Source organism: Gossypium raimondii, chromosome 1 (genome assembly GCF_025698545.1).
Source record: "Gossypium raimondii isolate GPD5lz chromosome 1, ASM2569854v1, whole genome shotgun sequence".
NCBI lineage: Eukaryota > Viridiplantae > Streptophyta > Magnoliopsida > Malvales > Malvaceae > Gossypium > Gossypium raimondii.
Genome location: NC_068565.1, coordinates 13,841,917 through 13,855,003, shown reverse-complemented (window position 1 = coordinate 13,855,003; position 13,087 = coordinate 13,841,917). Strand labels below are relative to the sequence as shown.

At 35.7% G+C, this 13,087-nt stretch overlaps 1 protein-coding gene across 2 annotated transcripts; it reads left to right on the top strand.

Annotated features, from left to right (window-relative positions):
- Positions 1–6,423: 6,423 nt before the first annotated feature.
- LOC105783168 (squamosa promoter-binding-like protein 14) lies at positions 6,424–12,517 on the top strand. Of its 2 annotated transcripts, none has more exons than XM_012608455.2 (12): positions 6,424–6,893; positions 6,990–7,056; positions 7,397–8,030; positions 8,132–8,325; positions 8,408–9,252; positions 9,388–9,462; positions 9,572–9,679; positions 9,768–9,888; positions 10,110–10,245; positions 10,318–10,462; positions 10,574–11,173; positions 11,501–12,517. In XM_012608455.2, exons 3-12 carry the CDS (start codon positions 7,438–7,440, stop codon positions 11,927–11,929), a joined length of 3,246 nt encoding a protein of 1,081 aa, XP_012463909.1. In that variant the 5' UTR covers positions 6,424–6,893; positions 6,990–7,056; positions 7,397–7,437; the 3' UTR covers positions 11,930–12,517. The 2 variants fall into 2 exon arrangements, with proteins under 2 accessions (XP_012463909.1, XP_052487933.1); XM_052631973.1 differs by having other exon boundaries at positions 7,380–8,030.
- The last annotated feature ends 570 nt before the right edge of the window (positions 12,518–13,087 follow it).

Here is a 13,087-nt window from a genome sequence, read left to right as displayed (position 1 = left end):
TAATGTTAAAATTATGGGTTGACAAATCAAATAAGAAAAATTAAGAAAATGGTGCTTTCAAGTTTTAGATGTTGACCTTTTGGATCAAATAATTTATTGTTCTCCAATATTTAAAGAATATATAATTTTTATACTAATTTTCACCAACATATATTTTTTATAGTAATATCTTAGTTCAGAGTTATTGTTAGAGTGGAATATTACTTTTGAGGAATTTCTTATCTCATATTAACTAACTTTTTTCAACAATTTGAATACAATACTACTAAATTAACCCTTAATTTAATTAAATTATACATTCTGTTAAGACTAAATGCTGAATAATAATGTAGTCAGAATCACGAAAGTTAAGTGAAATGGTAATGGTTTTTTCCACTTTAACCAATGGTTGAGAGTTCAATTCTCGTAACCATCATTTACTCTTTAATGGACTTCTTAAGTGTACACAAGAAATTTGTGATTAGTTCATAAAATACGTCATTCTTGAAATAATTTTTAAAGGTTTTCCTAAAATATTTTTAAATTTTATAATTACTTGTTTGTTGCTGTCAATAATACTTCAAATAATAAATCTTTTTTGCTGGTTGGTTACTAGTTTTTTTTTAATTTGTATTTCTTCTACAGGTAATGATTTTTTCCTTCCAAACTGAGATTATTGATAAGCTGTATGTACATCTAGTTTTGAATCTAACTTTACTTTTGGATTTGGTTGATGTTTACAGATTTTAAATTTTCTTTTATTATATTATTTTTGAAAATATTTAATTTTTTTATATATATACCGATCGAGCTCAAACTTAAAAATAATACTTGATTTAATTTGAATCAAATATTAAATTTGAGAGATAAAATCAAAATTACCATAAATTAAATTCAGACTCCACGAGTCTCCCTCCGAATGAACCGGTGATAATGTAATTTCCTTTACAACAGGCATTAATTCAATTAAAAGAGTAGAAATGCATTAAATTGAAGTGTAATGTGAATCACCATAGTATCAATGATAGCTTTGATGCCTTGATTTCATTTTAACTTTTTAAAATAATTATTAGTTTTCATAAAAAAGAAATTCCCCAAGAATTAAATTACCGATTAAATTCAGTAATTTTGAATAAGGTATTTCACGATTCAATTGGGATGAACCGATCCTACTAACTATTTTAATAAACTAGGCATGTTGTTATTTAAAATCAATTATAAAATATTAAATATAGCTATATCTCTAAGCATATCATTCATTGTTGAACTATATGACATCTACACTTAAGGTAAAACTCATGAAGCTCAGGCTCATGACTTTACCAGAAGTGCAGTCTTAGCTTCCCCTCACCAAAACACCATATCACATAAAGTGGATTTGCGTAATCTTTTGAAGATATATAAAAAAGAGCTCTTGTTAGAACTTGCTAATTCAACTCCAACTCAAACCTTGACGACGCACTGTCTAGTCATCTAACATCGACTTCAAGAATGCCTTTAGATTGAAATCTACAAGTCTAAAACCCTGCACCTATAAAGTGGAGTGCTTGACGACTAGGGCCCTAATAGTCACTCTCCCCCTATAAATATCTTCTCTCTGCATCAAAGTAAGAGAAAAACCCATAGAGAAAAGAACTCATCTACTCACAATACAAACACTCTACAACTACTCCTAATCAGCTTAACCCTCCATCCTTGGTAGCTTTTTGCACCACTTATGGTGTGAACCATCATCATTGTACACCCTAAGTACTTGTATAACTTAATTGTTGTAATAATTGGCATTGTTTGTTGGAAACAAATAAAAAAATTATGTTTCTACCCTTAGGGAGCTATTGCCATTAAGAACAAGAAAGCCAACAAGCCATCCACTATCAACTCCATGTTGGTAGTAGATATAAAGATCAAAACGACGTTGTGGAAGCCTATAACCTATTCTTTCTGCAATTTCAATGATGGAGCCATAATCATACCCATCCATTCTTTCCACAATTTATTGGGAGACAATAAGTAACCAAGAAATGAAGAAAAAATATTTTTAGAGTTAAAGACAGGCTCTAAGATGTCAACACAACCCTGACTTAAGGGCGTAACCAAATCATCTCTCTGCCCAGTAAATGAAAGATGATGCTGTAATAAGGTGTCAAAGCTATCGACATCTAAAACATTTAAAGGGGTGTCATTTACATCGTATCTTCATTACACTCTTTTAAATACCCCGTAAAATGATATTCTTAGCAAGGTTAGAGGAATGTTGAGAACTCTACCACCCATACAGTCCAACCCATAGAAGAGAAAGTCTATAGCTGAGCGCCTTATCACAATGATAAAGCGCTACACAACAAATGACTACCTTAACCTGAATGATACCACAGAAGTAGTTGTAAGAAAAGAACAATTGGAAAGATCTGTGAAACGAAGACTCCGTTCCTTAGAAGATGGAAGAGGGGGCACCACAATAAAAGGAATCTTAGGAGTCTCCAAATATTGATACAAAAGTAGGGGATTTTAGGATGTTAGCACACGATGGCCACATCCATTCACAAATAAAGCCAATAGGGTAAAAGGGTGAATATGATCCCCCAAGGTTGACTGCTTGGCAAGACAAACAATCCAACCTTTCCATATAAGCCAAAATAATTGTTCAGCAACCATTAGGCAAAGAAGGTAACCTAGAATGAAGGTGGAATGCCTTTTAAGATAAAAGGTACACAAACTTTATAGGAAGAAAATAACCCTAAATAGATCGATATACCTTCATTTTAATGACAAAAAGAGACTATTTTGTTACGCCAAGTGAGGTAAAAACACAATGGTCACATGAAAAAGTCAAGGCACTCGTATGAAGTTAACATGAGGATAAAATTGATTTCATATTCATGGTCCCCTCTTCAGATCTCCTTATTAGAACAAGAATGCCTAATAACACTTTAGGAAGTAGTTTGGTGAGAAAAGAAAAAGATCATAAACAACGCCGACTTCTCAAACGCATAAAGAAGAAAGCCTTTCCTCTAAAGAGGTAATGAAGAGATACCTTGATAATTTCCTTCATCTAAACATGATCACTTCCCAAACCTTATTGTTAGATATATGCATAGCATTTGTTACATCTTATCATCTCCAATTAGAAGGACATGAGGAAAACCACTTGAGTGGAAGTAAGAAGCGGGTCAAAGAAAAAAAAAACTTGTCTTCTTAACTCTTCCATCCCTTATGAAGCTTTGCAACGTAGCTATTGGACGCAACATCTTATTTTTACAAGAGCTGCAAAGACAAGTAAATAAGTTTTAAAATTTTGGTATGAGATCTAGGAAGTTTCAAACTATTAGTACACGTCCGATACCTTCCTCTTCAAGCTTTAGACCAATGAAGAGGAAAACAAAGAGATTCCCTAAGGGGCAACCCATATGAAGTGTGAGTGTAACGCCTGGATTTCGAAATATCGATTTTAGGTCAAATTTATTAAACCTAGCTATTTTAGAAAGTCAAATCAAGAAGTTTTTTGGAGTGGGCACGATAGTGAATTAGAGGCTCATTAGTTAGTGACCAAGTATTAATTAGTGTTAAGTATGACTCCTATTTTAGTCAAATTTGAGAAATAATCTTCTAGTTAAACTCTGTTTATTTGTTTCAATCAAACACTGATTAGTTTAGATTATTTTATTATTATTTGACATATGAATTTAGCCTATAAATAAGCTCTTTTACAACATTAGAAAATACACCCATTAGATGTTAGAACTCATAACACATTTAGAGAATTTTGTGTTTATGTTTTGAGGGTTTTTTATTTTTGGATTTTCGGGGTTTAGTTTTTATATCCATTTTTTATACTCTTCGTTTCTTTTGCCATTATAGTAAAATTATCTTTTCCCGTGGTTTTTATCCTCTTTGGAGGAGTTTTTCCACGTTAAATTTGAGTGTTCAATTTCTCAATTTCTTCTGCTATTTTTACTTGTTCCTTACTTAATTGGGTCAATCTTTAACAAGTGGTATCAGAGCTAGTTTAATTTTCATAAATCAGCCCATTCAGATATGGCAGCAATAAGGTTTGAAATTGAGAAGTTCAATGGTTAGACAAATTTCAATTTGTGGCAAGTTCAGATGATGGCAATTCTAGTTCAATCCAGTTTAAAAAAAGGCTGTTACCGGGAAAAAGCCTGAGAATCTAAATAAAACAGAATGGGAAGAGCTTGATGAAAAGGCTTTGTCTGCAATCTAGTTTTACCTCGTGAATACGGTATTGCAGGAGGTATTGATGGAGAAGACCTCATCTGCCTTGTGGAAAAGGTTAGAAACTCTTTATGCAACTAAGTCTCTGGCTAACCGTTTAGTGTTGAAACAATGTCTATATATGTTTCGCATGAACAAAGGTGAGCTTCTTAGAGATCACATCAGTCAATTCATTATTCTTTTAAATGATTTAAAGAACGTTGGGGTTATATTGATGATGAAGATCAAGCTATGCTATTATTGTACTCTTTACCCCTTTTGATACAAGTCTTTCAGGGAGACCTTGATTTATGGCTGAGACAAACTCGACAATGAGCTTCATTTGGATAGCAAGGCAGATAGGTAAACTTCCGTTTTGATAGCATCAAAGAAATGAGACAAAAGGTGTCACTATTGTAAAAAGTTAGGTCATGTCAAAGCAGATTGTTATAAACTGCGAAATAAAAGAGCTACTGAGAGTAACGAGGAAGATGTAGCTGGTGCTAATTTGGCCGATGAAAGTGGTGATGATTTCTTGTTAGTGTCAACGAGCGATAACTCCAAGCTTATGTCCGAGTGGATCCTAGATTCGAGATGTTCTTTCCACATGTGTCCCAATAGAGAATGGTTCTCCACATACAGTTCGGTTGAAGGTGGAGTTGTGCGCATGAGAAACGATTCATCTAGTAAGGTAATTAGTATTGGTATTGTTAAAATTAGGATACACGATGGGACGATTAAGACACTCTTAGATGTCAGGTATGTACCTGATTTACGAAAGAATCTCATCTCCTTGAGTATTTTAGACTTGAAAGGATGCAGAATCAACATCGAGTCGAGCGGTATTAAAGTATCTCATGGAGCTCTCATTTTGTTAAAAGGTAAAAGAACTGACAGCCTTTATATTCTGTAAGGTTCTTCACTGACTGGTGAAATCGGACGTCCCTCATCCGTTACAGAGTCAAAGTCAACTCGTTTGGAGCCGAGGCAACTTGGTCATAGGAAGGAAAAATGTATGACCGTTTCGTTGAAGAGAGGTTCTCTTTGGGATGCAGGTTTTGAAAAGTTAGGGCACTGTGTTCGTGAAAATCAGACCCGGGTTAGTTTTGATTTGCCAGTGTACAAGTCGAAGGCTATAAGTCTTCCAATTTCTAAGCACAAATTCGACTCAGTTAATTTCCTGCATAGTTCAAGATAGGCTCGTGGCGAGCTTTGGCAAAGATGGCGTTGAAGAAATATGAGTCAATGTGGAGATTTGTTAAGTATGACTCCTATTTCATTCAAATTTGAGAAATAATCTTCTAGTTAAACTCTGTTTATTTGTTTCAATCAAACACTGATTAGTTTAGATTATTTTATTATTATTTGACATATGAATTTAGCCTATAAATAGGCTCTTTTACAACCTTAGAAAATACACCCATTAGATACTAGAACTCATAACACATTTAGAGAATTTTGTGTTTACGTTTTGAGGGTTCTTCGTTTTCGGGTTTCCAGGGTTTAGTTTTTATCTCCATATTTTTTTTGTACTCTTCGTTTCTTTTGCCATTATAGTAAAATTATCTTTGCCCGTGGTTTTTTATCCTCTTTAGAGGAGTTTTTTCACGTTAAATTTGTGTGTTCAATTTCTCAGTTTCTTCTACTATTTTTACTTGTTCCTGGCTTAATCGGGTCGATCTCTAGCAATTAGAAATATTAGTTGGTTGATAATGAGAATTTAAAGATTAAGGCCTATGAACTAAATTTTAAGGTTAGAAAAATTAGAGGGGTCAATGTGAGAAAAATTGAATACATAATTTAATATAAGAGAGATCTTTAATTTATAATAAATCCAAACCCTTATAGCAAAATTCCCATTTTAAAAATTCGAGTATCATCTTATATAAATATCTAAAAATCATTACATATCCAAATACATTCCAACTCGCAATCAATAGTAATTAAACTAGTTCTGAAGGGGTTATTAAACACAAAATTCAAGAACTAAGTTAACCATTATCATACATACAAGTACAACTCAACAACAACAAAGAACGTACTACTTACACTAATGAGTAATGACTAAACTAGACAAGTTAAAGAACAAGGAAAGGAAGAGTCTTGGATTCTTCGTTGCTCCGTGGGCGGCCATAAATTATGAATATAACCTCAATCCAGCTTCAATTTACGATTTACGGCAACACCCAACCCCTAATATTAAACAAACATGATAAAATAAATAAAATAATTCAAGCTAAGGCAAAGGTAAAGGCAGTCACAGCGAAAAAGTAAAAAAATTAGAAATGGAATACCAGCCTACTAACTAGTCTGCTACCACGTTTTACTTTTTGCTTCTTCTTCTTCTTCTTCTTCTTATTTCTTTTGAGAGAGACAACAAAAAAGTAAACCAAAGTTGTGGAGCCAAACCCAAGTTCCCAGTTGTTTCATCTTCATCTTCTCGGATCTGACTGCGTTTCCTTGCTGTTCTACCTTTGATTCCTATATTTTTTTCCCGTTTTCCTTTTTTTTTTTAATTACAAAGAGAGAGACGCAAGTCCAAGTCTGATGGTTGGTATCTGGGAGAAAGGAGAATTCAGATCTGTGATTAACATGAAGTAAAAGGCTGAAAAGGTTGAAGGCGGTGGTTGCTTTCACTTCTTTTTAATTTTTTTTATTTGCTTTTACGAGATGATGAAGCGTTAAGCGGGGATTTGGTTAAGGTATCTTATTTATTTACGCGCCTATATTTGCTATTTGCTTGTGTTGTATCATTCATCTGGCTCTTTTTAATTTAATTTTTTTTTACATGTCTCCAGTTGTTCCCAATCTTTGTCTGATCTGATAATCAGCCGTGAAATCCTCAAGCTGAGGTTTTCGTGAAAGGTATGTTTCAAATCTTCTTTATTTACTTGTGCGCATATATTTGCTATTTATTTGGATAACTGTTATCATTCATCTTGCTCTTTTTTAGATTTTAATTTGATTTCTACATGTGTCAGTCGTTGGATATGATTTTATCCAAGTCCCAATCTGTCTGATCTGATAATCTGCCCTGAAAATTATGATCCGGAGTGTTTATCCTCAAGCCTTATCATCCCCTATAAGATTTGACTATTCATCTTTCTTATTTTGACTTTTTGGATGAGATGAACTACTTTCTCTTATGTTACTAGTTATAGATTCTCAAAAATAACTTGTTAAAATAGCCATTTCTTTTGTCCAGAGATCATTTGGTGTCTGGAAAACCAAGTTATTTTCAGACCCATGGAGGATGCAGGCGCGCAAGTAGCTCCTCCCCTTTATATTCACCAGGCCCTTGCCAGCCGCTTCTGTGATCCGCCTTCTTTACCCAGGAAACGTGACCTTTCTTATCAGGCCTCAGACTTTCTGTACCAAAACCCTTCACAGCAGCGTGTTGCCAACCCCAGGGACAACTGGAACCCAAAGCAATGGGAGTGGGATGCTGTGAGATTCATTGCCAAACCCTTAAACACCGGGATTCTTCAGGCAGGGACTGCTACAGCAGAACAGAGAAAGAAAGGTCATGTTAATGGGAATGAAAACTCTATAACATCCAAAAACGCCACTGCAGCAAATGGTGATGATGAGAGACTGCAACTGAATCTAGGTGGGGGATTGAATTCTGTGGAAGAGCCTGTTTCTAGGCCTAACAAAAAGGTCCGTGGTGGATCGCCTGGGAGTACCAGCTACCCCATGTGTCAGGTTGATAATTGTAAGGAAGATCTTTCTAATGCAAAGGACTATCACCGTCGGCATAAAGTGTGTGAGATTCATAGTAAAGCGACTAAAGCTCTTGTTGAGAAGCAGATGCAGAGGTTCTGCCAGCAGTGTAGCAGGTTGCTACTTTTATGTTCTCGTTCTTAAAATTTTCACCCTTGGCATCTAGTTTTTTAGCTATTGGTTGAACCCACATCACCTTTATAATGCTTATGTGCAGGTTTCACCCACTTTCTGAGTTTGATGAGGGGAAGAGAAGTTGTAGGCGTAGGCTTGCTGGGCATAATCGCCGTAGAAGGAAGACACAACCTGAAGATGTGACCTCACGGCTTTTACTCCCTGTAAACAGGGATAATGCCGGGAATGGAAGTTTAGATATTGTCAACTTGCTGACTCTTTTGGCTAGGACACAAGGCAAGAAATTTTTTCTAAATGAGTAAAATTTTCAAATTATACTTTTTAAGTTGAAGCTGATGTTTGTGCGCTTAACATATAGGTAAAACTGAGGAGAAAAGCATTAATCCCTCACCGGTTCCAAATAGAGATCAACTCCTTCAGATTCTTAGTAAGATTAATTCATTACCTTTGCCAATGGAGCTGGCTGCAAAGCTGCCCAATGTTGGAGTTTTGAACAGGAAGAGCCAGGAGCAACCTTCGCTAGGCAATCAAAACCAATTGAATGGGAAAAACACATCTTCTCCATCTACAGTAGATTTGCTTGCTGCCCTTTCAGCTTCATTGACGTCCTCTTCTTCTGATGCCCTTGCAATGCTATCTCAAAGAAGCAGCCAGAGCAGTGATAGCCAGAAGACCAAGTCGATCTGTCCTGATAATGTAGCTGCTTCCAGCTCGTTAAACAGAGCTCCTCTGGAGTTTACATCAGTCGGAGGAGAAAGAAGCAGTACCAGTTATCAATCTCCTGTTGAAGATTCAGAATGCCAGATTCAAGAAACTCGAGCTAATTTACCATTGCAGCTATTTAGCTCCTCACCTGAGGACGATAGCCCACCAATGCTAGCATCATCTAGGAAATATTTCTCTTCTGACAGTAGCAATCCAATGGAGGAAAGATCTCCATCTTCATCTCCAGTTGTACAAAAATTCTTCCCAATGCATAGCACACCTGAAGCTGTCAAATATGAGAAAGTGCCCATTGGCAGACATGCTAATACAAATGCTGAGACAAGCAGGGCTCATGGTTCTATTATACCTCTTGAGCTTTTTAGTGGGTCAAAGCGAGGAACAGGGCATGGTTCATTTCAACATTTCCCTTCTCAAGCGGGGTATACGTCTTCTTCTGGGTCAGATCATTCCCCCCCTAGCTTGAACTCTGATGCTCAGGTATCATATAAGTAGTACCTATTCTAATTTTTATTTAGGTTATACTTCATTTTGCTTTCTTTTACCATGCGTCATGCTTGCGCTTGGTATGTGTGTTACATTAACATTTCTAATGGTTGAATGGTTTCTAAGCAGGATCGTACCGGGCGAATAATTTTTAAGCTATTTGACAAGGACCCCAGTCACTTCCCCGGTACACTACGGACCCAGGTGAGGAGTTGTTTGCCAAATTTGGCTTTCTTATTACATATAATTGGAAGTGGAGATTCCATAATGTTCTTGTAGGGATTAATGATGATTCTGATAACTTTTTTTGCAGATTTATAATTGGCTTTCAAATAGTCCGTCTGAAATGGAGAGCTATATAAGGCCTGGATGTGTGGTTCTGTCGGTTTATGTGTCAATGCCGGCTGCTGCCTGGGAGCAAGTGAGTGTGCTACTACATTCTGCATTTGTAACTTCCCCTTTGTGCAACATTGAACTGACCATTTTCTGGGCTTGTTTAATTTTTTCAGCTTGAAGGAAACCTGCTTCGGTATGTCAATTGTTTGTTGCAAGACTCTGATTCAAATTTTTGGAGAAAGGCAAGGTTTTTAGTTCATACAGGGAACCGTCAGTTAGCGTCACATAAAGATGGTAAGCACTGATGGAAATTTGTGTGTTTTTATTTTTTGCTCAGCTTCAAATTGTTCTACTTGATACAAAACATCATAATTTATTTAGATACTTCTTGGAAATGTCTTTATTATTGCTAACTATGTTAAGATGACTTCAAAGATATACTTTTTTGTTGATTGATTGGAGTCTGCAATTGTATTACACTGCTTTGATTATAAACGGTTCTTTTTCCCCCTCAGGAAAGATCCATCTGTGCAAATCCTGGCTATCGTGGAGTTCACCTGAGTTGATCTCAGTTTCTCCTTTGGCTGTTGTGAGCGGGCAAGAAACCTCTCTTTTAGTGAGGGGTAGAAATCTGACTAATCCTGGCACCGAGTAAGCAAAACGATCAACTTTGAATTTCTTGATACTTTGTATTTCAGAAATGTTGATTTGAAAATTGTGCAGGATTCATTGTGCATACATGGGTGGATACTCATCAATGCAAATTAATGGGTCAACAGATAAGGGAGCCTCATATGATGAGGTAAACATGGGCAGTTTTAAGATTCAGGTTCCATCACCAAAAGCACTAGGTCGTTGCTTCATTGAGGTAATACTTCATGTCAAACAATTGCTATGTTTTGACTATTTGGGTCATCCTCAGTATTCTGGACAGTTCTGAAGCAGTTGCGTTTTTTATTTTTCCCCAAATTTTGAACAGGTGGAGAATGGATTCAAGGGAAACAGTTTTCCTATAATAATAGCTGATGCTGCCATTTGTAAAGAATTGAGACTTCTGGAATCTGAACTTGACACAGAAGCTAAAGCTTCTGATATTATTTCTGAAGAGCATGCTTATGATTCTCACCGTCCAAGGTCAAGGGAGGAAGTGCTGCACTTTCTGAATGAACTTGGATGGTTATTCCAGAGGAGCACTGCTCCCTTGCCCAAGAGTTCTGATCATTCCCTTCGCCGTTTCAAATTTTTGCTCATGTTCTCTGTTGAGAGTGATTATTGTGCTTTGGTCAAGGTACTTCTTGACATGCTGGTGGAAAGTAACTTGGATTTGGATGACCTATCCAAGGATTCGCTGGCCATGCTTTCTGAGATTCAGCTGTTAACCCGAGCAGTGAAAAGAAGGTGTAGGAAGATGGCTGACTTGCTCATACATTATTCTATCAGTAGTAACGATGGAAACTCGAAAAAGTATATCTTTCCACCGAATCTTGAGGGTGCTGGTGGAATCACACCTTTACATTTGGCTGCATGTACATCTGGTTCGGATGATATGGTAGATGTGCTGACGAATGATCCTCAGGAGGTATGAGTGTTACAGTGTCATATTATTATTTATGAGCTGGTTTTTTAGGTTTAATGTAAGGAATTGAAATTTCTCCGTGAAAATCCTTATAAGACTCTTTTAGTTAAATATACAGTCCATTTCTTGCAACCTAGATTATAAGTTCTTTACTGAGACACTGCTGATCTTATCCTGGCCCTAAATGAGAAAACCATGTTTAGACCTTTCTCTCAATTTGTGAAAGGAGATGGGAAGGTGGTGGGTACTTTATTTCTATATATCTTGGTCGATTGTCTCAAATTCATTTATTTGCAAGCAAGTTTTTGAAGTTTTCAATTTTTTTTGTAGATTGGGTTAACCTGCTGGAGTTCCCTTCTGGATGCAAATGGGCAGTCTCCATATGCCTATGCTATGATGAGAAACAACCATTCTTACAACAAATTGGTGGCTGGTAAATATGCTGACAGAAGGAATGGTCAATTTTCTTTGACTATTGGTGTTGAGGATCAGCACTCAGGAGTGTCTGCAGTGCAGTTAAACAAGATAAGTTTGCAGTTCAGACAAGATCGTAGGTCTTGTGCCAAGTGTGCAGTTGTGGCAACAAGATCTAACAATAGGTTTCCGGGTTCACAAGGTTTGCTTCAACGTCCATATGTTCATTCAATGCTTGCCATTGCTGCTGTCTGTGTTTGTGTGTGCTTATTCCTGCGAGGCTCACCAAACATTGGCCGCGTTTCTCCCTTCAAGTGGGAAAATTTGGATTTTGGCACAATTTAGTTGGTATGGGTAAAAATCATTTTGAAGCAAGTAACAAACTAGGGGCAGGTTGTGCATGGTTCATTGTACTGGAAAATTGAATTGAGCCTAAGGGAATTTGATGGATAAAACTGGGTGGTATAGGGGCAGACTCCATATGCTGCCTGATTGCTTGTGAGAAAACCTGAGATTTGGGATATCCTTCAGGCTATGCCCCTCGTTTTGGCCAATGTATAATGGATTGTGGTAAATTACCAGATCCTAAGACCATACAAAGGCTGATTTTATTTGTTGGATGAGATGAGAGGTGAGGTGAAGATGTTGTACGTACAGCCACAAGGCTTGAATGAATGTTGCTACTGCTAAAATTTTGGGATGGAAGTGAGAAAGTGGAAAGTGTTGGCAGAGAAGATGTAAGCAGTCTGAGAATAAATAGAAATTAAGTTCATTAGTAATGTGCTTTGTATTGTATGTTTCACTTTAATTTGATTCCTTGAGTATTTTAGAGAAGTTATTATGGTTTGTATTAGTTTCATTATCTATCCTTGTAAAGTTGATGAAACAGCCTGTAGGATTGATTATAGTATACCATGTTGTACCATTACCTGATTCACATGTTGCCAAGTTTTTGCATTTCTTACCCATTCATGGTTGGAATCCAATTACTAATAAAATGTTAATTTGTTTCATTTTAAAATTATAACTATTGATTTTTAAAAAAACTTTAAATGCATAAAATTTTATATAGTGCCCGAGTTTTCAAAAGAGTTTAAAAATGGAGGGTTTTTTTTAAATTATAAAAATTAAGGAAATTATTAAAAAAGTTATAAATTCTTTAAAATCCCCAAAGTATCCTTAAATTACAGTTCCAAAATAATTTTAAAATTTTGAATATTCATAAAATTTTAAAATTTTCTTAAAATTTCCAGCATGAACCCAAGACCATTGGATTTTTTGTAAAACCCAATTGTTAATTAAAATTATAATTACATAAAAATTCTATTATCTTCATGGAATTCTAAAATTTTTACAAATTCCTAAAAGATATAAAATTTCCAAAAGTTGTTTAAAACATATTTAACATTCTGAAAATTCCAAACAAATCTAAAAAGTAGAATATTTTGATAAAATCCTATAAAGAAAAATCTTGAAAGAACCCTAAGGGGTTTTTTATCAAAA